Source organism: Taeniopygia guttata, chromosome 9 (assembly GCF_048771995.1).
Source record: "Taeniopygia guttata chromosome 9, bTaeGut7.mat, whole genome shotgun sequence".
Taxonomy (NCBI): Eukaryota; Metazoa; Chordata; class Aves; order Passeriformes; family Estrildidae; genus Taeniopygia; species Taeniopygia guttata.
Window position 1 is genome coordinate 11,248,511 of NC_133034.1, and position 25,616 is coordinate 11,274,126.

General features: G+C 36.5%; 2 protein-coding genes across 4 annotated transcripts; both read left to right on the forward strand.

Moving 5' to 3' along the window:
* Positions 1-32: 32 nt before the first annotated feature.
* LOC140684701 (uncharacterized) lies at positions 33-25,494 on the forward strand. 3 transcript variants are annotated; one of them, XM_072933429.1, is made up of 5 exons: positions 33-165; positions 1,194-6,829; positions 13,823-14,039; positions 20,551-20,608; positions 22,654-25,494. In XM_072933429.1, the coding sequence occupies exon 5, from the start codon at positions 23,012-23,014 to the stop codon at positions 23,762-23,764; it is 753 nt and encodes a 250-aa protein (XP_072789530.1). In that variant the 5' UTR covers positions 33-165; positions 1,194-6,829; positions 13,823-14,039; positions 20,551-20,608; positions 22,654-23,011; the 3' UTR covers positions 23,765-25,494. The 3 variants fall into 3 exon arrangements, with proteins under 3 accessions (XP_072789530.1, XP_072789531.1, XP_072789529.1); XM_072933428.1 differs by having other exon boundaries at positions 96-235; XM_072933430.1 differs by lacking the exon at positions 1,194-6,829 and having other exon boundaries at positions 34-165.
* Positions 1,869-25,494, forward strand: FBXO36 (F-box protein 36). The gene is given in 5 exon segments (XM_072933536.1): positions 1,869-1,914; positions 20,551-20,587; positions 20,589-20,721; positions 24,946-25,047; positions 25,049-25,494. Coding segments are annotated over 5 exon segments (393 nt in total). The 3' UTR covers positions 25,124-25,494.
* Positions 25,495-25,616: the final 122 nt, after the last annotated feature.

The following is a 25,616-nucleotide window of genomic DNA, read 5'->3' on the forward strand; positions in this document are numbered from 1 at the left end:
GGCCGCCGCTCTCTCCGCCGCCCTGGAAGGAAGGCAGGCAGAGCGGCAGCCTGAGGCGGCAGCGGCTTTGGCGAGGGCTTCTCCTTGGGGAAGGAGCTCCTCCGTGCCGGAGCAGGACGAGGGCCCCGTTAACGCTGCCAGGAAGCGACCCGGGAGGCGCCCCCAGTAAGTGCCGCTGGTCGGGCCTCCTGAGGGCTGGGAACGCCCGGCTGCCTGAGGGCTGGCTACCAAAAAGGTATTTCCAGGCATGGGCCTAAGTGCCGTCTAGACAGGGAGCCTCGGTATGTGGGAGATTCCTTCCTCCTGGGCTTTTCCGAGCCTGTGGGATGGGCTCTGGGTGAGGAGCCATCGGAAAGGAGGAAAGAGAAATATGAGTTAGAAACCTTGCGAAGTAGTATATACACATCCTGATTTTGTACCTTTAAAGCAGTCATAAGTTTATTCTCAGAAATGCCTCAGAAAAATAAATGTGGTGTGACATTTAACGCAAATAAACGACAAATCCTTAAGTTTTCCTTCTAAAGAAAGATAAGTTTAGCTGCACTTTCAGGGTAATCAGATTTAAGGTAGAGGGGTAAGCAATAATCTAACATGTCATTCCAAGAACATGAAATTAACATCTGGGAATTGGATGGCTGTATACATTTTCCACATTGTACCTGGAGATGTTATATGTCCTGCCTTGCACCCGTGTAGATAACTGGTTTTTCAAACAGGGAAATAAGCCACAATAAATATCTTGGAAGAGTTTTTTGAACCTTTGTTTCAAAATATCCTGCAAAATGTGTGATATGAGTATTTTTCAGAATAATCTAATAGAATCATCAATGAGAAATGTTGGACAAATTAAATTTAAATGAACAAATAAACAAATAAATGAAATTCAACAAATCTGACTGTGAATTTATAAGATTATGAAATAAAAATACAAATATAATATAGTCTTTGTTTCATTTTGAGACTTTTTTTTATTAAGTTTATTTACTTTATATTTATTAGAGAGACAAAAATGCTTGTCTCAAGCTGAACATAATAATTTAGAAAATGTAAAGTTTCAGAAACTTTTCTGAGAAAGTTTTCTAAATGTTTCACCAGAACCAAAAAAAAAAACCACAATATATTTTTAAACTAGGAGGAAATTTTCAGTTTGTTTTCGTAAAGAAGACCGAAATAATGAACATATGTTTTTTCAGGGAAGAACTGCTGCACAATAACTGGGAAATACCTGCTTTTGAGTAGCTGAAGTCTTGTACTGGACCATTCCCACTGACCCCATAGGAATCCTACCAGTGCTCTGCAAGTCTGTGGAATGTGACTGAGTGTCGTGGGGTCTTTGATATTCATTTTTGCACTTGGATAAAAAAAATAAGATGGTTCTTGTTATTATTTTTGTCTTCAGGTTTTTGGTTCTCATATGTTTCCTGTCACACACTTGAGGTATCTATTCTTGGGTTTGTTTTCAGCTGCCCAAATATATCCTGAAAACGAAGCAAAATCAGGTAACATAAACCATGCAAAAAAGCTTCATAACCCTGAGTGTAAGTAAGTTCAAATTGTTCTGAAAATGCTTATTATACAAAGCATTACCAGGAAACTGGTGTCATTGAAAAATAACTAGTTTGGATTGTTTTAAAAATTCAGCTTTGATTTTATGGCAATAAGATCATTTGCGTATTGTGCAGTGAATGTATGTATTTGAATATATCACTATATTTTCTGAAGCTAATGCATCTGATTCCAGCAAAACTTCCCAATTCACTCAAATTTTAATTTCTTACTCTCAAAACACCTTCACATAAGTAGTGTCTCCAGTTTTAACTTCTGTACATGTAAAACTTCTGGATGCTCAGTTAACCTTTCTACAGGCTATGGAATCTCCTGCAAAGAGACCTGTGTCAAAAATAGCAGTTGAAGGTATGTGCATCACCGATGTTCCAAGTTGTGTCTCATGTAAAATATATTTAGCCATCCTGGGTTAGCATGGAGGAGGCCGCATCGTTGGCTCACATTCCCAGTGTGCTATTTTGCAGTTTCCTAATAAATAACAGTCTTTGCCTGAAAGGCCTCATAGTCTAAGCCTCCAATCTAGCACAGGGTTGCATGAATGCTGAAACCAGCTATTTTGAATAGCCCTGTTCTTGGAAGTGAGTGGGTTCAGAATTGTCTGTTGTTATTTTCTTTAAAGCAAAAAGGGAGTTTGTGGTTGCATAGTGGATTTGTATGAAAGCTCCCATAATTCTGTCCAGTGTTGCCCTTCTTTGAACACTCTACTTGGCCTACTTGGCCTTTACATGAGCAGTAAATTCATCTTCTCCAGGATGAAGTTATCAATGCACTGGGCATGTCTTATAAAGCTCCAAAGCTTGTGGACCTGGTCATGGCCAGGATTTCCAGGTATCAGCTGACTATAAAGTCAAACTGTCACAGAACCAGAAATTTTGTACAAATACAGAAGATCTTAAGAATGTGTTAGGGCAAGAAACTTAGTTGCATGATGAGCATTCACAGAATACAATTCACCCAGCTGGATTGTGTGGAAGGAGAGATCTTCTGAGCCATCAGCGAAAATAATTTTTTTTCAAGTAGCTATTTTAAGTCAGCAATCACAATTTTACACAGGCACAGAAACTATTCCACATATTTCCCCTGTGTGGGCATCTGCCAGTTCCACTGCAGAAAAATAAGACTGAAAGAGACAACTTCAGGTCATTCAGTCCCAGTGCCTGCTGTTTGATCCAGCTACATAATAGATCTTCATAGCATAAATGGGATTTGATGTGTTTCAAAGGCAGTGAAGCTTTTCTTCCTCTGCTACTTCACACAGAACAACTGCTCCAGATCATCACTTCTCTGATGGTTAGAAGTGCAGTTATGCAGATTCATTTACATTTATTTTGTTTGGATATCTTTTGTGTAGGTAACGATGCTGTATATGTGTGTGTGTATATATGAGATATATTGTATATATTTCATAAATTACACACTCTGGATAGGGCTTGTTTTGTTTTATCAGTCTCCACTTCTGAAACAGGCTCTCTGCTTCTTGGTCACTCTCATTTTCTCATTGCTTTTGGTCACTCTCATTTTCTAATTGCACTTATTCCCATTAATACTTTTGTTCTTAATAATAATAAGCCTAATAAGTACCATGTGCAAAAGCATTGTTACTTCCCCGTGTCTTCTGAAAAAACCTGAGTGATTTAAATTTTAGGTTTGTATTTAACTTTCTCTACCAAAATCACATTAATGACTCTTGATCATCCTTCAATTAGTTATTATTCCAATGTCCTTCTCCTCTGTCAACTTTCGATTTATAACCTTTTGGTTTATGGCAGAAATTGTTTCCAGATGAATGACTTTCCCATTTATACTTTTCAAATTTTTTTTATTTGTTTCCTTTTTTCCTCTCCAGGACTACTCTGAGTTGTTATGAAGGAGAAGTTGGTGTACATGTCAGAATAAACATAATAAATAAAAAATCATTCTTGGCCATCAAATGTGTTTGAGGAATCCTCCTGGTATTCGTGGGAATGAAGAGTTTTTGTTTTGTTTGAGTGCATGTACTATTACATAGAGTGGGAACCTTTTTGTTCAAGACTGACACGAGGGATGGCAGCTTGTTTCACGTATACCTTTTACTGTTCATGTTTTTCAATCTTGAAATGCCAAATTATTATTTGATATACCAGTTATAATTTGTCAAGGTTTATCACAAAAAACAATAGATGTTATCTGTTTGTACAAGGCAAGTGATAATCCTATGGCTTCCAACATTAAATGTAAGATGACTTGAGAGAGCCACCCAAATAATCCTTCAAAATAACATTTCTTATAAATTGTCTAACACATGATAAGTACAGGTTTTGAAAAGTGCAAGAGAGGAATCCAGATGGTGGGGTAGTGTAGGAAAGATCAGTCACTCATTTTGGTCAAACAAGGAATATAGACACACATCCCCCACCCTCAAAAAAAAAAAAAGTCTGGTGCTTAATCTGCTTATAGGGCAGGCTGATAACTGGAATGATGAGGCTGGTAACAAAAGAAATGTAATGGGAAAATGATCTGCTCATCATGTAATTAATACTAGCATCTGTCACCATTTAATGAATGCTACACTAATCAGAAGATTTTGTCATGTTAGTAAAACGTTCAGCTACTTAGCCACAAAAGACCAGCTCAGTACATTCACAAGGCTGCCGTGGTTCTGTGCAATATTCCACACATGATCTGCTTGTGTGACAGCCAGGACACTGTCAAATATGCAACTGCAGAACTGTATGTTTGGCCAGAGATCAGCAACTGGGTTCTCTCAAAGATATACACAGGACATGTAGATGAACAAACAGTGTGAGTAACTGGGCAAACAGTTCTCATGAATGTTCTTGTTCTTTACCCCTCATTGCTCCTATTGTTTAGTGTTCACCTCTATGTCTTTAATCAGTTTCTGATTAAATCAATACATTCTTAGCACAGCACATTATTTCAGATACTCAGTACTATAGTATTTGCTTAAAAGATCCTATAATTATAAAAATACAGGGTTTTTTTCTGGCTTTTTTAGTTGTAAGCAAATATTCTGAACTTATAGCACTTAAATCTTTAAGAGCTTCTTTAAAAAAATCCTTTTTCAATAAACAACCCCATTCTCTAACTGATCTCTTTAAATCCTGTACTACAAAAACCCAAACAATCAAAAAATCACCACCACCAACATAACCCAAACAAAAATTAAGCAAAACAAAACACTCCGGCCACTTATCATTTTCAATAATGTTTCCGTTTTAGAAGACATTAATAAATGATCCTTGTAGTGGCTGACTGGCTGATTTTCAGTTGTGAGAACCGTTGTGATTGATTAAACCTGCAAGGATAGCTCCTCCATTTGGAAAAAAGATATTATACTGTTAAATCTTATATCTTGGGCTTGTTTTCGAGTCTTTATGATGACATTTGATATGTAACCTATTTGATTGACAGCAGATGCCATTCGAAGTGCTTAAGACAGATGGATGGGGGGAAACTAACAGATGTTCTAATAGTAATTGAGCTGAAATTAATTTCACGTTAAACAAAACAATTTTTGGAAAGATAAGTCTTATTTTAAGTAAATATCTGTGGGAGATGAACCTTTTTCAAAATTCTACTATTTTATTTGCATTTGAAACCTGAGGGATGCTGTATCTGTTACTACCTAGCTGGATTCTATCCAAGTCTCTTCTTTGACTTTTCAAACAGAGATTTGTGTTCTAAGCAAACAAAAAGAGCACAGAAATTTCTCAAGAGGGAGGTAAAAATATATATTTTTATTATGAGATATTTGTATGGAAAACTTCAACTGCATAAAATAGGAACTTCTTGTTTTCATAGAGTAAAAATATTTCAAGAATAGTTTGTTGAGACCAGGAAACAGCAGCCATTTTGTCCCAGCTTAGGAAATTCTCTGCTATACTGAAAAGGTATATTTCCAAAAGAATCAAACATTTTCATAGTAATGCTATCACACAGTTTTAAGCAGTTATTATCAGGAGAATGCTTTGTTAAGCCTAAAATACATAGGCATATTGCCTTTGCTTTTTCTGCTGTCTCTAAATCAGATATCAAAGTAAACTGTAGAGCTGCTTGGAGAAAATGGAGGCAGTTTCTCTGGGGAAATAATGCTGCACTGGAAAAACATGAATATTGTTGTCAGGTGTCTGTCCAAAACTAAAATAAGTTAGTTTCGCAGTGTTATGACATGTTATGGTTTGGATCCTGATGATATCTCTCACTTCTTCTGTGATGTGCCACCTTTGGGTGTATGCAGTTGCTAGATCTTATCCAAATGGTTTTGGGGAAGATTTGGGAATTCTTTGGTCATGCTGCAATATTGAAGATGTAATACAGCACAAGAACTGACATAGGAAAATTTGGGCTTTTAACAACTGAAATGCAATTTGTGATGTATTGTACTGGCAATGCTGGAATTTCAGGGCTTTCATTATTAGTGGAGCAAGATTTCTCTACAAAAGGCATTACATACAGCAATGTAAGTGGTACGTTTTTACTTTCCCAGAAGGCTCAATTCTCTTTTTTGGAGGGTTGTTGTTTTGGGGTTTTTATTCCTCACAAACATTACCAAATGCTTAACCCTGTGAAACATTCATTTATTGATTTGAAATTGGATATATATCTTATATGGAATGCTTATTACTTGTGAGGTTGAGTTCTCAGTGAGCCTATGATAATGCAGTGCTGTTGTGTGGGCTTATAAAATCCTTTCTCAGTAGTGGTTGAGCTGTTATTTGAAGATGCATTGGAATATTCTCCTATCCATTTCAACTGAGGTATGTTAAAGATGATAATGTAATCTTAGTTAATTTGCTATTAACCTGGTTTTACTATATCACTGGTAGCCTAGAGATACATTTTTTACTTTTGTCTCAGCTGGGTTTTGTCTACTTATAACTAGTTAATATACAGACAGCAGGATCTCACAGAATTGCAATGTTTAAACTCCAATTTTTAGTATTATGCATGGTTTTAATATTTGTAGCTTTCTTTAAAAGTATCATACTTAGTTAGTCGTGCCTGACAAGGATGATTTTCAGTTCGTGAAGGTGTTATAGTTTCTCAAGGTAAGCAATCACAACTTCTTTCTGCTTAATAATGTAAATATTTCTTGCTGTAACCAAGTCATGTTCACATGTTCCTTATTGCTAGTGCTTGTCCTTTAGATACAAAGAAAGATTGAGTTATATTTATTACTTGCCTTACTTAGGTAGGAAATCCTTATCAATCTTGTTCTGTCTTGGGATACCTCAGGAGTAATTCTGCTTTTGTGTTACCAAAGGTAAGTTTGTGTTCTTGCCTATTTTGTTTTCCTTTTTCCTGCTTCAAGTTAGAAAAACAATCATTGCTTTTTTCTGTTGCTTTATTAACCAACAGCTATATACATTATTTCATTTTCCATATACACAGTAGCATTCATGATGAACTGTCAGATATGTTTACTTGATGAAGCATACCATATATTTATACTTTTTTCATTTATCCAATGTAATTAAATGCACTCAGCCAAGTGTTCAAGGGAAAGAAGGCAAGACATGTAGAAGGCAAAGCTAGAAAAGGTTACGAATTTTTATCTCGATGTGAGATAGGCTATAAAAGGAACCTAGAAATAATTTTTAAACAAAGTTTCTAGTCTAAAGTGCTCTGTGGATTTTTATTCTAAAGATTTGCTTGATTTTGATTTGATATAAACTAAATCAGTTCATGTTAAACTGAAATAAAACTAAATAAAACCAAAGTAAAAGTGCCTGCAGCTTTTGGATCGACTTCACGAAATTAGATTAAAATTGTGCATTGGGTACAACCAGTGTAAATGTCATTTGTTGGCTGAAGCCTGAATTACACAAATTACCTGGAGAAGGGTGGGAACTAGAAGAATGAACACTACAATAAAATTATAGAAATCATTTGTTGAAAACCTCAAAATAATACTGTAGAAGCAGAAGCCTAGGAGCGTGTCTGAAGCCAGAGTTCTAAATAACATAATAGGATGACAGTGAACAATGGAGTGAAAGGAATGACAGCAGATGGGGGTTGCAAGCCAGAGAAGCTGTGTAGCTGAAAAGCATCAAAAAAGCAAGCAGATACTTCTGACAGAAAATGCAATGTATGTTTTAATACACATGCATATCAAATTATCATTACAAATTATAACAAGAGATTTCAACTTTCACTAAGTTGGTGCTACATTTGAGTTGTACAGTTCTTTCCTCCTATGCAGTTTGTAATGAGACTGAAACCTAAAGGTAATCAGTGTTAAGTTTCATGTAAAATGAGTAATTGAAACTGGTCTGAAAAATTCCCAGTGTTTGAAGAAACAGGAAAAAAATCAACAAAGAGGTAGCACATGCTACCTGTAGTACTGGGCTGATAACTGATGGAGACAAAGGGCACTTGTTAACACAACTTATTCTAAAAACTGGAGATGTGCGTAGGAGTGAAATATATGAGAATGCCTGCACCATGTGATAGATTCTATAGTGTTCCTGTCTGCTGATTTGAGGTGGAATTAAAGCTGTAAATAGACAGCAAGGGAACTTTGAAAAACACACTGATAGTGTTAGTCTATTCTTAAAAAATGTGAGATTTTAGGGACCAGTGCAATACATGTTCCTAAAAATTTAGAGTAGGAGATGTCGGTGCTGCAAGTGAGCTGCCCACGTACGAATATAGAAAAACAGTTTTCAGCCGATATTAGATTAAACTGGTAGCAGATATATGCAAATCAGGAAGATAAGAAGTATCCAAGAAGGGACCAGTGGGATGATTTAACTAAGACTTCATCTGTAATAAAAAGCATTGCCATTTATATGTACAGACCCTGCTAAAAGAGGTGCAGATTCCCTAAAAATTACTTTGCACTGTAACACTACTGTACTTCAGGACATTTTATACAGATAGCAAAAGTCTGACTGCTCTGTTGTTATTTGGAGTTTTTTACACTAATAAAGAGGAAACAAACTCAAACACAAAAATTCAAAGCGTTGACTAGACCTGAAATTTTAAGAGGGAGACCTTGAAACTGAATTAAGGAAGACAAAACTAAAGGAAATGGTTTTAAATTAAACCTGTCCGTGTCTTATCCATCTAGAAAGGAATGTTATGTCTTGCACTTAGCTTGCACGCCTTGTTCTGTTAAGTAGTGGAATAATCTCTTTGTGGCATTCTGATCTAGGTCTGCCTGTTTAATCACATTAATAAATGGCAAGTATCATGATCATAAGTGAAAACTCTGATCCTCTAGAGTAATATTTTATTCCCTCTGATAATTTTGCTTTCCCTTCAGCACATCCCTTTCCTTCTGCATTGTCTCTTGCTCTTGTATTGTTTCCCTGATCTGTGTGCACAAGTCTGTACAAAGGTGGACCTTAGCTTACAGCACCTTTGCTGTAAGCAGCTGTGATAAATAGCTTTGCCTACTTTCCCTACTTTTTTTTTTCTTACTTTCTTCACTTTTTATTTGTTCTCTCTCCCACCCACAAGCTCTGGGAAAACTGAGGAAGATACTGAAATAGGAATAAACCAGGTATGAAACTGAGAGAAAGGGAAGAGACCATGGCAAGACAATAAATTTTGTGCTCAAATATAAGTACTGCATTCCCCAAAGGAAAAGACAATTATTATTTCCAAGCTTTTTATTATACCTTCCTCCTGTATTTAAAAAAAAACATTTTTCAGATGCTCTAAGTGGGAGCCTTCAGTAGTCATGCATACACACACGCAAAGCTAATCCCTTGGTTTAAGTGGGTTGATGTTTCCAAGTATGAGTGAAGTGAGGGAAAAATTATCAACTTCATAGTTGCTACATGTGAAATTTTGGAATTGAGACATTCTCTTCTCTTCATGCACTTGAAATATTTGTTAGAAGCACCATACAAAAGAGTTTACCTTGCCACCAGGAAGTTATCTTTTCTCCGTGTGTCATTATCTCTGAACTCTGCTAAGTCACTGTTATATTTTTGTTTGCTAACTAAAGCAAACTAAAGCTTGTTTTAGCTTTCCTTGCTATTAAAACTTCTTTTTCTCCAAAACCAAGGCAGACATAGGGAAGGGAAGTATGTGGGTTTTCATGATGACTAATGTGGTCCTGAGAAGAGTCTGTACAAACTTTCAAGTACACACTGTTATCCAGAATTTCAGCTCAATGATGTGTATGGGTATTTCTTGTAGAACAGTTACTTTAGCACAGCTGGGTATTAGCTTTTACACTTTAGACTCTTTAGCATAGATGAAGTGGACATTTCTTAGACTGAAAAATGGACTATGTCTACTAAATGGTAAATAAACCTACTTTTTCCCTACTTTTTCTTCTTGTGAGTGCACATCAGAAAGAAACTTTTATCTTGTAGAGATGTAGTACTATCAGTGTAGAAAAAATAGTAATTTATATAATTTATTTTATTGCAGCAAGTGTAAATGTTGAGGTTTTGTATCAGTAGTGAAATGAAGCAGGGACCTTGTAAGCCCTACCTTAAATTTGAGAAGAAAGTCAATTAATTCCCAGAAGAACAACAAGCATCACAGACATAACAGGCAGCAACTAGTACCTGTTTGATTTCATATTGTTCACCCCTGAAATGTGGAATGGCACCAGTGCATAGCTTTAGTTTAATTTCAGTTTGGTGGACTCTTGCACTATTGCCCCCAAATGTGTTTCATTTTCTGTGTTTACTCCTAAAAAGTTGTCCTTCAAAGACTTCTGAGAACCCAAATAAATTAGGACTTCATTAACTGCAACCTCTTGACAGTCCGTTTTACTTTCTTTTTCAGGTTAAACCCTGTCAGTAATTTTGAGCTACATAGCAGCACCAGTCCTGAAACCAGTATAGTTCCTTCTTCCAGGCTGCATTTGCTAATGTTCAGATTGTTGTATATTGACCAAATCAGAACTCTCTAAAGAAATCTGATTTGGCCAGTCATATATTTTCATTACTAAGAGCCTAACAGTTTTTGGAGGCAGAAAAGAAAAAAAAAGACTTAACAGATTCTTCAGTTCCACAAGATCTGCATTCTTGCTTTTAAGTTAATCACAATATGCCATTGTAGCCTTGCATGAATCAATTGCCCATGTGTGTTATCATGCCACAGCAGCTTATCCCACAGGGATCAAAATAGCATTGGCTTGAGCTGGGTCAGTGTCCATGCCTGAGGATAGCCTCACTCCAGCTCTTTCTAAAGCTATGAAATATTTCATTTTAGTTATTTTGCAAATGCCTGTCCATTGTCAGTGCTAGCTGCTTTCAAAGTATAGACACAAGACATGGTTGCCTCTTCTTATTGAAAATTGAGTAAAATTTTAAGGTACCTGTTTTTGCATTTTTTAAAGTGACCTAGAAGCCTCAGCTTCATTCACTTGCAGAATGACCATAGCTTTGTCTAACCCTAAAGATTTCTGTTGTCCAACTCAAAATTTCTTTTATTTCTTATGCAATCAAAGCTGCAGTGTGGATGTAAATGCAACTGTGTGAAAAACTTCGCTATAAAATACACAAACTCCTCTACTATGGTATCAGCTTCTCAATTACATGCAACTATATTAGAGTAGGATGAGAAAAAACTATGACGAGAGGGTGCCTTTTCATAAGTAAAAATTTTAGAAATATCTAATTTATAACTATCTCCTTTAAGATATTTCAGTAATGATATTTATTCCACTTTTATTTTGTAAAGATTTAAGTGAAGGTGAAATGGGAAATTTCTTAGCCAAAATACATTGAAGGGAATTGTTTTAAAACCAATAGATTCATTTGAAATTGTAGTAAAAATGCAACAATACTGTGCAAGAGAAAAGAAGATAAAAAGATAAAATGAGTGACGGAAGCATTTGAATGCTCTAATTTTGCAATCAAGATTTTATGGTCTCCTTCAATCTACAAAACCCAAAAGCACAGGTGTTAAGAAAAAAAAAAAACAACAAAAAAAAAACAACAACAACAAAAAAAAAAAAGATGGAGAACTAATATAATATCTGAGAATATCTGATAAAATAATCTGGGAAAAGGGATTTAAGACTAATTGAGAATGTGACATTTTCTCTGTAGAAGACACAATGGCTCCTTCACTGTACAGTGGAATGAGATCTTGGAGTGTAGTAACAAATCCAAGGCTAAAAACAAAGACTGGGGATTTGAGCCATTCACCTGGGACAGAGGAAAATGTCTGAATCTAGATCTTCTGAATCTCAAAAATGTTATTTTCAAGATTCTGTGGTCACCTTCCTTCAATGTGTTGAATGTTTAAATATTTAAAGGAGAATAATTAAGAGGAAATATTTAACTATTTAAAGGAGAATAAATTAAGGGAAAAGTTAACCTCCATATAGCCTGTAATCAGAGAAACTGTATTTTGAGTTACCAGTTTTAAGCGAAGCAAAAAGCTGAATATGAAGAAGTTTGAAATCCTAATAATGTGTACTGGGAAAGGAGAAAGTTTCTCATATTTGCCTTTGTACAGGGTTTCACAATTCACACTGTCTGTCTCAGCTTCCCCCAGAGGTTTCTTATTGTACAGTATGAGTGTGACGTGTGAGACTTGTCTTTACTTCTATAGCTTCCTAATGAGATTAAAGAAAGAATAAGACCTACATCCTTAAAAGATGGATCACCATATGACAAATTTCAAATATTAATTTCTCAGACAATGTAAAGTACTTCTGGTAATCTATAGTTCAGATTAATGTCACAATTAATTAATTCACAGATACTTCCTAAATAGTTTAATTTTTGCTAATTTTCACTTAAATATTAGTTGTTTTATTTGTTAAAAAATTGCAATGACTTTTTACCTGAAGCTTTGTTTGGTTGCTGCTGTTTAGATTTGGGTTTGCTCATTCTTTCCTCTTCTCTCTTTTTTAATGAAGAAAATGCCTATGGAATAGGCAGTGTGGTAGTGAATTCCTTTACCACTTGCACCTCCAAATAACATTGAGAATGGAATGTGTCCATGGTAACCAGGATGCACTCATAACACTTTCCATTCTTCATCTTCTAATCTATGCAAATAGTATAGTATTATAAAATCTATGCAATATTTTTATTTGAAATAACCACATGTTAACGAATTGCCAAGGTAACTGCAATTTGTCCTGGATATTTGTGCATAAAGCAGTTTTTTAATGGACTGGTGCTATTGACAGTTTGTTCTACTGTAAGTCAAAGAATAATGTTTCAAACTATCCCAGTAATCCCCATTACTTGAATATTTTACTTTTCCTGCGCCTCTGCGTGTTGGCCTGATCTTTTCATTTTGGCAGAGTTCTACAGCAGTGTGTTCCTGGTACAGCAATTAAGAGGAGGCAATGTTATGAAAGTATGTATTTGTGTAGTTTCTTTGAAATCCCTATAAAAATGCATTGGAATTTATAATACAAGAACTTGGAATTGTACAACAATACTGCAAGAAAGTAGATTTTTATACCCATATTAAAACATCTTCTATAATGGACAAGTGCATTTAATTTGCAGAATATTGGCTTATATTCCATTTTAAAGTTTGTTAGATTCTGTAAAGATAAAAACTTTTTTCAAGAGTCTAAACACACATAAGCCCACTCTAGTGTTTGGAATAAATATGTTCTTGGACACTCACATATATTTAAGCTTATGTTATAGATAAATTCACTCATATACACAAAATAATGAACAAAAACTATATAGAATATTTACTGTGAAAAGTTTGTCTTGCTTACAGCAGTGCAGATATTGAGCATTTTCTATCTGTACACACTTTGTTTTGTTGCACTGTATATCCCAGATTGAAAAGTATTGATTAATGTATTTTATTGCAAATCCCAACACATTGTAATCTCTGGTGCAACACAGCTCTGCTTTTTTAAGAATCAGACTTATAAAATTGTGTATGGTTAATTTTCTGTATAGACTTATAGATATAATCTGTAGAACATTGTTAGGTATGCAAGTTCAAAAGTTTAAAAACAACAGTTCTTAATCAGTTTTGGTAAGTGGTTCTGGGGGCAGGTAGCTATTTTATTTTTCAGTACACTTGGCATTTTTATGCTGAGAAATGGGTTTGTTGGTTTGTTTTTTTGTTTTTTAAAGAAATATCACTTCCAGCAGTAACAGGAAAAGGCCAGGAGAAAGCCTATTAACCATGTTTCTTTTCTCCTTTAACAATGGGGTTTTTCTCATATATACTGTATTCTTGTGGACCATGTTGAAGGATATGCAAGATGAGGAACATGTTAGAGATGTCTTTTCTTTCTCTATTGTTGTATCCATTTTGTTTTGACCTTATTCTCACCTCGTGTTTTCCACAGATAAGAATGGAAGTAGCCTTGTGTGTTGCTTCTCCCTACATTGCTAGAGATAAAAAGAGCTTCAGGAAGTACAGTAGAGCATTCACTGTCCTATTATCCCTGTCCTGGGCTGCAAACATTTGAGTTCTAAAGCCTTCCCAGGTAGTAACATCATCTGTGAAACAGAGTGACAAGCACTTTATAATCCCTTTTGCATTGAATCCTCATTACCACTCAGGTATGAAATGGTGTTATTTTAACAACATGGTAGTCTATATTGTGCATGTGCATCACAGAAATGTTAATTCCACTGTATCAAAGGTTTCAATGGTATTATTTATTTCCATATATGTAATTCTAGAATGCAGTTTGGATGAACATGGGCTTTTTTGCCTTCAAAGATGCAACTGTTTCACCACAAAGGACTAGAGACTGTATTGTGAAATAAAATGAACTTATGTAACTGAGTAGGACTTTTCCTTTTCTTCACACAATAAGGTTGTTTTGTAGAGTACTGCAGGTATCTCTAAGTGTTAATCAAAGCTATTTTGTATGTATGCAATCAGATACATGATTTAGCCATTATGATTACCCCATATCGTGATATATTAGCCACAATAACCATCAAAATGGTAATTTTACATGGCTATATTTGACATTCAGATAAAGATGTTAAGCATTTATTCAAACTCATTTACTGCTGCTGTATAATCAACAGGATAAAATAAAAACTTGAAAAATATGGACATAATTGGTGTAGGTCTGCCTTAGCTGATCATCTGGAATCTGAGCTTTAATTTGAAAATTAGTGATTAAACTGAATACAACTCATTGGAGTTAAAATACTTAATGCTCAACTTTAAAACCTACATTGTAGCAGTGAAATACTGGAAAGATCTAAAGTTAAATTTGATGTTGACAGATGCATACCACTGTTGTCAGAGCTAAGATTTTTTTTTAAAGTAACTCTGTGTTTTTCAGTCAGTAAATGGAAGTATTGACAGTTAACTCAAGGTTTGCTTTTAATTTTCCTTTTTGGCCTGCCAGTAGAAAAAACAAGATCTATGGAGTATTTTTTTTAATCTACAAATATATGTGAATGTGTTTATAAATGTTCACCTCACTAATATTCTCATTTGTCAGTTTTATCACTCATGTCAGGAACCCACCTATAGATACGACAGTGTAAATTCCTAACTTTTTTCAATTAAATGAAAGGAAATAAACTAGATTAATGTCAGTAACACTGGAATAGATGAGGTTTTATAACCTTGTCTATAGTAGCAAGTGAATTTTACTTGTGGCTTGGAGCGTGCTCTTTATGAGCAGCTTGTGTGAATGATGATGACTTTCCTCTCGTGTAGGCCCAGCTGTGACAGCAACAAAAAGAAAGTCAATGTTAAAAGGCAACATACTGTTCAAGCACATATGTAATGTTTTCCCAGACAACTCTGGGAAAATTACTGGTAGTTAAGGCTATTTATACTCCATAATTTCATAGCTATCTAGCTTACTATTCACGTTAATTTTTTTGTCTCAGTTGCATGCTTTGTAATGCAGATTTTCTTTTCTTTTTCCGTCTCTGAAAATGTGAGTTGAACGTGTACTTCTGGAGAGCTTTTGCTAGAGTTTTCAGACAGTCTTAAGTACTGAGCTTTGAACTGTCCTATTAGTTTTGATTTCTACAAAATGTTAAAATCCCAGTTTAACTTCTAAGCCATCATTTTTGAATGCCTGAGCAGTTGGATGGGTATTTCTACTTAACCACATCATTTAATGCCTGATACATTGTGATTCTATGAATAAATGAGAAACAAAATCAGAATATTTATAATCTTGCCTGTTGAGATACCTTGTGTCTGAAGTGTGTGTTTATTTCTATAAACAATTTGCATGCAGGGGTTGTTAAAACATTTTACACTTGTTGCAGGTGCATTATGGGATGTTTGTCCCTTGAAGCCACTGGTAATGTAACTGTGGTCTGATCTCTTAGGAAAACTTTCTTTTGCAACTGTAGTAATATTTACATAACCCCAATCCTGAATCTGGTAATATATTTTTCTCATGGTACTTTATTAATATTAATTTCAACTGCCTTTTTTTCTTTTTTTTTTCTTTCACAGTTATCCACATAATGGAATAATCTAGCAATATTGATCTACAATAAATTTCATGAACTTTGGCTAACATACTTTTTCCTATTAATTAATTAATATAAATTAATGTATGAATAATGGAAAAAACAAAAAGATGTGACAGAAAATCTAAATATATTATAAAGCCCAGCAACAGTGATAGTTTCATTTTAAGATGATGACAGAGATTTTAGAAACACATATAGGCAGAAAGCAACATTCTTATGGCTAATATCTCATAATGCTCTGTACCAGCACATTTGTTTCTATGGCCATGTTGTGAGCTACCCAGATTTGAATTCCCAATCTAATTTGACAGAATCAACTGCTAATGCAACAGGTGATTGGGACTATACAAGTGCAAAATTTCTTCACGAGCAGACAGCCAGGAAAAGAAAGGCAGTGGGGACACCATTAAATTAACCTCAGAGATAGACTGGCCACTGAGAACATCTGAAATAATGATGCATTTTCCCAAAGTTCCATGGATCTATGTGTCCCAGGTAGTTATTGCTCTGCATCTTCTAATTTTGATTCCCAGTAATAGATTAACTTGAGGGGTGGTCATGTCACAAGATAAGGTTGATCAAGGTTCACAGAGGAAACAGTCTTCTGAAAATACTAAGCCAAAGACACGTTAATTCAGCAACTGCTGGGGATAGGTGAGGTGAGCTATGGCCTAGTCTGGAAATGGAGAAGTTCATAACTGCACCTGCAGTCTCTTTTGCAGCCCAAGACCTGATAGCACAAAACACCTTGGGTTGGTGAGACCTTGATTTTTTAAAAATAAACTGGTTTTCTATTCTGATTCGGTAAGACATTAAAAAATTATTTACAGATGTGACTTCATAATTATCCTGGTTTTATTATGAACTTGAAAAGCATCATTTTGAAATGCAGTTTTGTTTTTCTCATCAACAACTTTAGTAGACGTGATCTTACTGAATCATCATCTTATGTAATCAGCATCTTATTTGAGTAAGTTCTTCAGAGAGGTGCTGGAGTCACTTTCTCTGGAAGTGTTCAAGAGGTGTCTGGATGTGATACTTGGAGAATGATTTAGGGATGATTATGGCGGTGCTGGGCTGATGCTTGGACTGGATGATCTTGAAGGTCTCATCCAGCCTTGGTGATTCTGTGATTATTTACACCGAGGTGGAGGAGATCTGCTTTCCCAAGAAGTATGTGAATCTTGGGAAAGAGGTAGGGAGTAGCGGGAGGGTACAACTATTTATCTCTTTTCAAGAATAAATTGGAGTGTATCTTCATCCAGAGTCTCAGATAAGACAAACACATTCTCTGTGCTTTGCTTATTAAAATCTAACACTTCCTACAGCACAACTGAGAGATTTTTAGCCCTGCTGAGTTCATGTGGCCTGCATTTCTATGTTTAGGTTTGTGTTTGTCATGTTTGTGTTTCTGATTCACTGTTACAACTTTTGTAATGGATCAGTTTCGGGTGAACTTGATAGAAATAATACCACCACCTTAGGCTGTTGGGTAAGGCTGCCAGCAAGCCCTGTTAGTGTTCCATGGATGGAAAGGCTGCACATTCTGAGCTCAAGGGACTGCATATATATACACAAGCCATGGAAAAAGTTTCAATCAGCACTCACAGTTCATGACAAAACCAATCTTTAATTCCAGTTATTACTGCTTGTTTTGACTAAGAGGGGAATGAATAGTCCTGAACCAACAGAAAATGGACTGCCTGTTGAACTTGGCTCAGGCTCAGACAGTCTTTAAATATGTTGGGGTTTTGCAGATGTTCCTAATTGCTCCTAGTTGAAGCAAAAAAGTTGTACCACATTTTAATTCATGACAAAATTGTTCATAATTTTTTATAAATTTGACCTTTCAAAGAAGTAGTCTTCTATACTCTTTTTGTTGACCTCTTTTTTTTATTTACCTTATAAAAGTAGATTTGAGATGTGAATATATGCTGGTGAGGAGGATCCTAGCTTTTTGGTTTTTACTCATTGCTTGTAGTGTAAGGTTTTCCTGCAGCATTCGATATTAATATGATATCACAATGAAACATTTGTTTTACATTACGTGGGTGCAATGATTTAGATAATTAAATTATTGTTAGAAAGCAGTTTTCTGCTGGTATTCTGTGGTTTTAGTAGGTTACAAATAATTTGGTAGGTTATAAATAAGTGCTGCCTGCTTTTTCTTGAAAAATCTTTTTGGTGGTTCAGAAGTTTCCTTCCCTACAGGAAGTATTGAAAGCCATAGTTGCCATTCTTTTCTGATATGTAGTCATTTCTTTCTCTTTCTAAAAGTATCTCTGAAATTGAGGGGGTTCCCCTCTATTTTTCATTAAAAGTGTAATATAAAATAAGGGTGTTTTATTTTCAGAAAAATGCTAACATAAATAGAAGTATTACAAGTATAAATTACTATGTTTGTGAGTTGTATTATCATACTGATATTATTTCTGTCCATAGTTCTTGCTGTTCCACACAATCAGATGTTTTTACACCTCCTCACCTCCTGTAAAGAGACTTGCTGCTCCTAAGTATTCACACACTATTATTTTTCTATTAATTCTTCACAGATATATCTATATACACACTGGAAGAATATATTCTGGGAAAATACAATTGATATCCATACTGATTTATTTGAGAGTTCAAACAAATACTTCTCACCATATCCATGGTTTGCTGCTAAATATATGGTACACTCCTGCCACTAAAATGTTTTCTGTTATGTGTTGGTATTTCCTGTCATTATCTCCTGGCTTTCATTCCTGTGATTTTATCTCTTTTCATGTGATTGGAATTTTAGAGAACTTTTTTTCATAAGGCACCCGTACTATTAACAATACCATTTTACTAAATTTTTATACAACTGTAAACATCCATGTTTGTTTTAAGATGTTTTCTTTTCTTTTCAGGCAGGGAAATAACATACCATTACCTTTCTTTTCATAATTTCATGAAGCCAATAAGATAGAGCAAGGTTTTGTATTTGGTTTTGCAATGACAGAAAATTAATTTATTATAGTGTCAAGCAAGAGAAGAAAGGTCTACTTATATTTCTGGATGAGTGAACAAGTAGTACAAGTCATCAAATATTCTCCAGCACTTTCAGAATGAAAATGTCATAGAAAACGTAAAATTAAATTGATTTTCACAGTTAGTTCATTGTTAGCTTCACATACATTAATTAAAAAATTAAATACTAAATATATTTTAGAATAGCCAAACCAGATCACAATATTATTTCTAGAAATAAATAATTTCTTATATAGAAAAAGTCAAATATCTGTGTGGTAACCTGCTTAATCATTCAACATTAAAAAGAGGTGCAGTGAAAATATTTATCTTCATCATTCCCAGGGTGAGAAGATTTGAAGCATTCTTTCATATCAGCTTGAATTAGATCAGCCCAACCATTTTTAGTTGACTGTGTAGATCATTTTGTACTTGCATAAGAAATTTGAGGGAAATTACCAACTATATAGAACTGAGATGCTTGGAACACAAAAAAGCAAAGGAGAACTGACAGCAAACTGATTTCTGCAGTGTGATACAGCATGGAAAAGAGAGCTGCAGAACATTGGGCCACCTACCCAAAGACATGAAGGAAGATAAGGTGATAGCTTCCTCCAACATGCTTACCTCAGGAATATTTGGGGTGGGGAGAAGAAGAAAAAAATCTTAACACCTTAACAGTAAAATTTTGTCATTTTTCAAAACTCTTTCAAATGTATTCAGATAATATTGAGTTTTGTAATTAATTTTAAAAAATAACTTGGAAGGAAAAGTGCTGCATCAAAATAGGCCTATAGTCAGTATAGTTTCAACTTCCATGAAAATCAAGGAAAAAAAATCCTGTACAAATCTGGATGGCTGCATTCATTTTGTTAGAAAACAACATGCAGCTTCAAAATGTACCACTGATTATTCATTAATAGTGTAGCAAATTGAATTCAGGGTTCTATTTTGTAGTGAACCAGTAATTTTATTAGAGAAATTTGATAAAATAGATAAGTGATCTGAAGAAAGCAGGGGTAAACTCAAAAGGTCAAGTTCCAAGTTGGACACAGAAGCAGAAATAATTGGCTGACTGTGGGATGGGCAGTTGCTCACTAGGTAGGAGACTTACAGAAGGACAATTTGTTGTGGTACTGGATCACAAAGGAATGAGTCAAAAAATGACACATCCCTGTAGAAGGAAACTGCCTGCAATTTCATGTTGGTTTAACTGTACCTATATAAGATATGAAGCAGAGCTACAGGGACTTGTGATGTCAGAGCCATCATTATTTTCCTCAAAGCATATGACTGAAGTACTTTTTTTGGTTGTTTTACAACCTCCCTCTGAGTAAATAGCATAGTCTTTACATAAAAATCTATATATATGTGGAAAAATTGATCCAAAAATTAATCTGAATATTCATGTTAAATAATATTGTCTCTAGAAAAACATAGGAGAAAAAAGCTGATTTTTTGTTGGATTTTTTTTTTTTGGGGGGGGGGGTTGTCTTTTTTTTTTTTTTTTTTTTTTTTTTAATTGTACCAGCATAACTTGAGATTATTGGAAAGAAATCTCAGGCTTTTACAAATCTGTTGTCTCTTGTATTTGGTTTAATTTTTTTCTCAGTTCGGATTGCTGTAGTGTTTGGTGCCAGAGTTCTGGAACGTCCTCAATCTGTGCCAAGGTAACTATGACTTCCTGAAACGGCTTCCTGTCCCATTGCTCCTGTACATCATTTCCTTTCTGGAGTTTGAAGACATTGCCAGACTTTCTCAAGTTGCACACAGATTTGAAACAGTAATAATTTAAAACCAAAAAAATTCAAATTGAAATTGTTATCTTTGCTGAGCAGCCTGCTGGCTTTGATTCATGGTTTAACATAATCATCAATCTGTCTGCCTCACTTAAGACAACAAGTAAATAAGGATTGTAATTTTTTTTTTGAGACAATAAATTAATCAAAATGAATGGCTGCAGTAAAAACCAGATCTTAGAAAGGCTGTGTTTATCCTGCAAGCTTTTGTTTTATAATAAACACAGTGATCCAGGTAATTCCATTGCAACTCTTGGCTGGGTGTTGCACACTACTTCCAGGATTAAGTATTGGAAATGTGAAACCTTTGCTCTGTGTTATGATTTGTATTATTTAGTGTCTAGAAACTTCACCCACAAACTGGGATCCCCTTATACTGAACTCATCACCAAACAAAAATTCCTTACATTTTATGTCTTTGACAAAAGACATGAGCAAAAGAAAAGAGATTTTTTTCAATATTTTTTTAGAGTTTGCAGCAAGGAACAGTTAGAAACACAGGAAGAGAAAGAGGTGGCTTTTGCTTGCTTGCTAGGAAGCTCTTCCCAGCCCTCAGGAAATTATGGGAAATAGTATATATATGTTAAATTTAAAGAGTGAATAATGGAAGTTGCCATTATTGGACAACTGGAGCTGAGGGTGCTGAATGAGGGGTAAGGGATTGGAAGGATAGCCTGGAAGCTGCAGGAGAATGGGGGGCAATCTGTTGGTGCAAAAGAGAGATGTATTGGAGAGGCCTTTGGGAGGTCAACTGTTCCTGATTCCTCATCTATGCAGGGTCAGGAAACTGGGATGGAAAACTAAGAAATTCAAAGCTATCATGTAGGAAGCTTATTTTTCTGGGTCTGAATACCTCTAAATTGTATTTTCTATCCTTGTCAGAGCCTGAAAAAAGGCTGCTGCAATAATTCAGGTAGGAGAGAAAAAGATTTTAGTTTACGGAAAAGAAGAAGAGAAATGTTTTAAAGAGAAAAATAACTTTATTCTTATCCCCAAGGGTGCTATAGAGGCCTAAAATAAAGCCTATCATTTTCTGGGTGGAGAAATTAATGCGAACATAAGTGACAGTGAGACCTTATGAGGAATTTAAAAACTGATTTAGTTCTCTTGGTTCTGCTGTGACAACTAGATATGCTCTGAAAGACTTCAGAGAGGCAGATTAAACTTGCAGTATGGAGAGTGGGACATGTCTGGTGCAGAGTATGTCCCAAACAGAATGAGATTGCTCACAGGATTTGTATTATTTGGAGGCTATGTGGGACAAGATTTCAAGAAAAGTTCTGTGTCAGACTGGCAGTTCCGAGGACGTGGCTGTGCTGCTGCTCCTGTTGTGTAGCTACCAAAGCATTGCAGATGCTTTAGTGAGAGTGAGTGCAAGTGAGCACAAGAAAAAGGGGACAGGGCAAAGAAAGCACAGGAGGAAATGGAGAGACAGGAAAATAGAGCGTGTCATTAATTTAGAGATGAAGGGCAGATGGGAGTAGATAAGCTTGCTAAACTTCTGGGCTGTATTTCAGTTTGAAGATAAATGAGTTGGTATTGTGACTGGGGAACAACTGAATGGAGAATAAGGGAATAAAATTAACTAAAGGAGAGGAAGAGAATGGATTGAAGAAAGACCAGGAAATTATCTATCAGTATATTTGTAATTCATCTGTCATTTGAAGAGTGTGAGTGGAGTAGGATAAGATATTACGGAGAGCAATAAACTTTTCATTAGTTTAACACAAAGCCTTGGATATTTTGGAATTTAAAGAAATCCTAGAAAGAATTAAGTTGGTTAATAATAAAAATATTATTTTGGCATAATGCAGTAATTTATCAGAACAAGTAAAGCCATGCTCCCTTTCTCTCATTTCAGGAGTATATTTAGGGAATTTAAAATTTGCCCAAATAATATGAGTTTTTATTTCCAGACGAATTTATGCATTCGCTGGAATGCTGCTCTCTGTGGGATTATCGAGTAGCATATTCGGATTTCTGAACAGAGGAAATAGAACAGTCTCTCCACTCAGGACTGGAAAGTGGAGTGTGGGAGCCCTGTGTGTCCATCTCTTGCAGTGCATCCTTGTAGGCTGAACTCTACATTGTTACCCCAAGCGTGGCATTTCTCTGACTGGAGTTCTGAGCGTAAATCCTGCTCTCCGGGAGATCCAGACGGTAGCAATGCGCATTTCAGAGGATTTTAGACTGTTCGCTAGGTGCTATTCTTACATCCTGTAGCAGAAGTCCTAACACTGACAGCCCCGTGTGAGCGCTGTGTGTGTTTTCCCGATGCTTTGGCAGCGAGCCGCTTTCCGCGCAGTGTCCGGCACCGGCCCCGCTGGGACCGCGCCGCGTGTTGGGGAGCCCCGGGCGCTGCGGGCGCTTCGGCCGCCAGAGGGCGCCCCGGGCAGCGAGCTGTCACCGCGCCGCGGGAATGGCTGGGACAGTCCAGAGCCAGGGAATGGCTGGGACAGCCCAGAGCCAGGGAATGGCTGGGGTAACCCAGAGCCAGGGAACGGCTGGGACAGTCCAGAGCCAGGGAATGGCTGGGGTAACCCAGAGCCAGGGAATGGCTGGGGTAACCCAGAGCCAGGGAATGGCTGGGGTAACCCAGAGCCAGGGAATGGCTGGGGTAACCCAGAGCCAGGGAATGGCTGGGGTAACCCAGAGCCAGGGAATGGCTGGGACGGTCCAGAGCCCGGGAATGGCTGGGACAGCCCAGAGCCAGGGAATGGCTGGGGTAACCCAGAGCCAGGGAATGGCTGGGGTAACCCAGAGCCAGGGAATGGCTGGGACGGTCCAGAGCCCGGGAATGGCTGGGACAGCCCAGAGCCAGGGAATGGCTGGGGTAACCCAGAGCCCGGGAATGGCTGGGACAGCCCAGAGCCCGGGAATGGCTGGGACAGCCCAGAGCCAGGGAATGGCTGGGACAGGCCAGAGCCAGGGAATGGCTGGGGTAACCCAGAGCCAGGGAATGGCTGGGGTAACCCAGAGCCAGGGAATGGCTGGGGTAACCTAGAGCCACGGGAATTGCCAGGATAATCAGTTTTGCTTTTCTTCCTGTATTTTTTTATAGAGCACTGTGTTTGGAAATAAAAATATGTAGTGATAAAAAAGTCTATTTTGATTTTAACTTCATGGTGTCCTTATTTCATGGGCAAAGCAGATTGGCAAGAGCAGAGAATAAGCAGGAATGTAAAGATAACTTTTAAAAGGCTCATACATTTTCATTTCAGCATTTAGACACATTTTTGCCCAATAATCCCTGCTTTTGCTCTGCTAGAATGTGCTAGGATGTTGTGTATGCCTGTATAAGAACAACCAGGATCACACGTACTCTGAGGAAGCTTTGCTGTAGGCAGTGAGTGAAGCAGTTCCAGCTACATCTGCAGTGTGTAACACAAGTTACACCAGGATTTTTGCTTTTATATTTTTGCTACCACTTGCACTGGAGTCATTGAGTACAGCTGCACTTAGGCTCCTGCAACTGGACCTGTAGAAAAGTGGAACATTTGTGGGGAAAAATTAATGTTTCTGTGCTCTTGTATAATTTACAATGAGTAGATAATATATGACACAGAGTATCTTCCTATTTGTTTTTTGTGATGGTTCTGTCATCTAACAACTTATGTCTTTTTTTTCTTTCTTTCTGCCTTATATTATTTCCACCTGATTCTGTTTATAGTCATTCTGAAAGCAGGAATCATCTCCTGAGAAACAGGCTTAATCCTTACAGTACATCTGAAAGTTTTCTAAAATTGCATTTCTGTTCAAACCCCAAAGCCTCTTTTACTTACCTTGAAAACCGATTTGTATTTCTGATGCGATTTCTACATCCTGACAGGTTTTTCGGCATCAGCTTACACAGCTTGGTTGATTTCAGAACAGCTGTAGGAATTACACACCAGGAAAGTACCTGGCATTACAGCTTCCTTTTTTTTTTTAACAGTGGCAGAAAGGCCTGGGATATTATACCAGAAATAGCTTGTCAGATTTTTCACAGAAAAACATTGATATCTTGCACTGGCAACCCTGGGCAAAACTTCTCATCTCCTGTGAGTTTTAAATATCACTGCATATTTCAAAATGCGTGGGCAGCTTGTAACTGCAAGTGACCTTCATTCAAGGCCTCTGTGCTGTCTAAACACATTTTGTGGAGTAGAATAATCAGCAGTGAGTAAGCCAAATGATGATTTTAAGCCTCTGCTTTCTCCTACAAGTAGCTATGTGACAGTAATGTGCTCTGGGAAGCTCTTGTGGAGAGCTTGCGTGACACAGCCACACCTGAAATGAAAGAGCCCCCACAGGAAGTGGGCTGGGAACCTTCACACACACACAAACCTGCCACAGCTCCAAAGGAGGCAGAAACAGCGTGCTCAGAACAAAAAATTAACTGAATAAAGATGCACGTTCCATTGAAGCAACTGTTATAAGGCGTGGCTGTTTATTAGGTCAGACACATGGATTTTTCTTCTTTATTACAGAAAACAGACGTTTTAAGGATTGAAAGAGGAAAACCAAAATACGTCTTACCAGGAACAACATGTAAATATTACAATGTTTAATAGGATGGGTATCCTGAAATTGTGTTTCAATCAGCATCATAGCAGTTACTGCAATAGAACAGGTTGTGGCTACTTTGTATTTCTTTCTTCTGATTTCTCTGGTTTGTATCTATGCTACAGGTACTCCATGACTTATAGCAGACACCGTGGCATTGTCATTTATAGAGGCTGATTAATACATCATTTACAATTTACTAGATTTAGGACCCAAGTATTAAACCAGTGATTTCAGTATTTGGATATAATAGTATCATATTTGAAGCGTGTTAAGAGTTTAAAAATTTTTAACATGCCAAGTACTAAATTTAAATTTTATAAATTGACTAAAA

Bases quoted from the DNA above. Each gene is read 5' to 3' on its own strand.
- LOC140684701 (XM_072933429.1), top strand. From the start codon at position 23,012: ATGCTTTGGCAGCGAGCCGCTTTCCGCGCAGTGTCCGGCACCGGCCCC.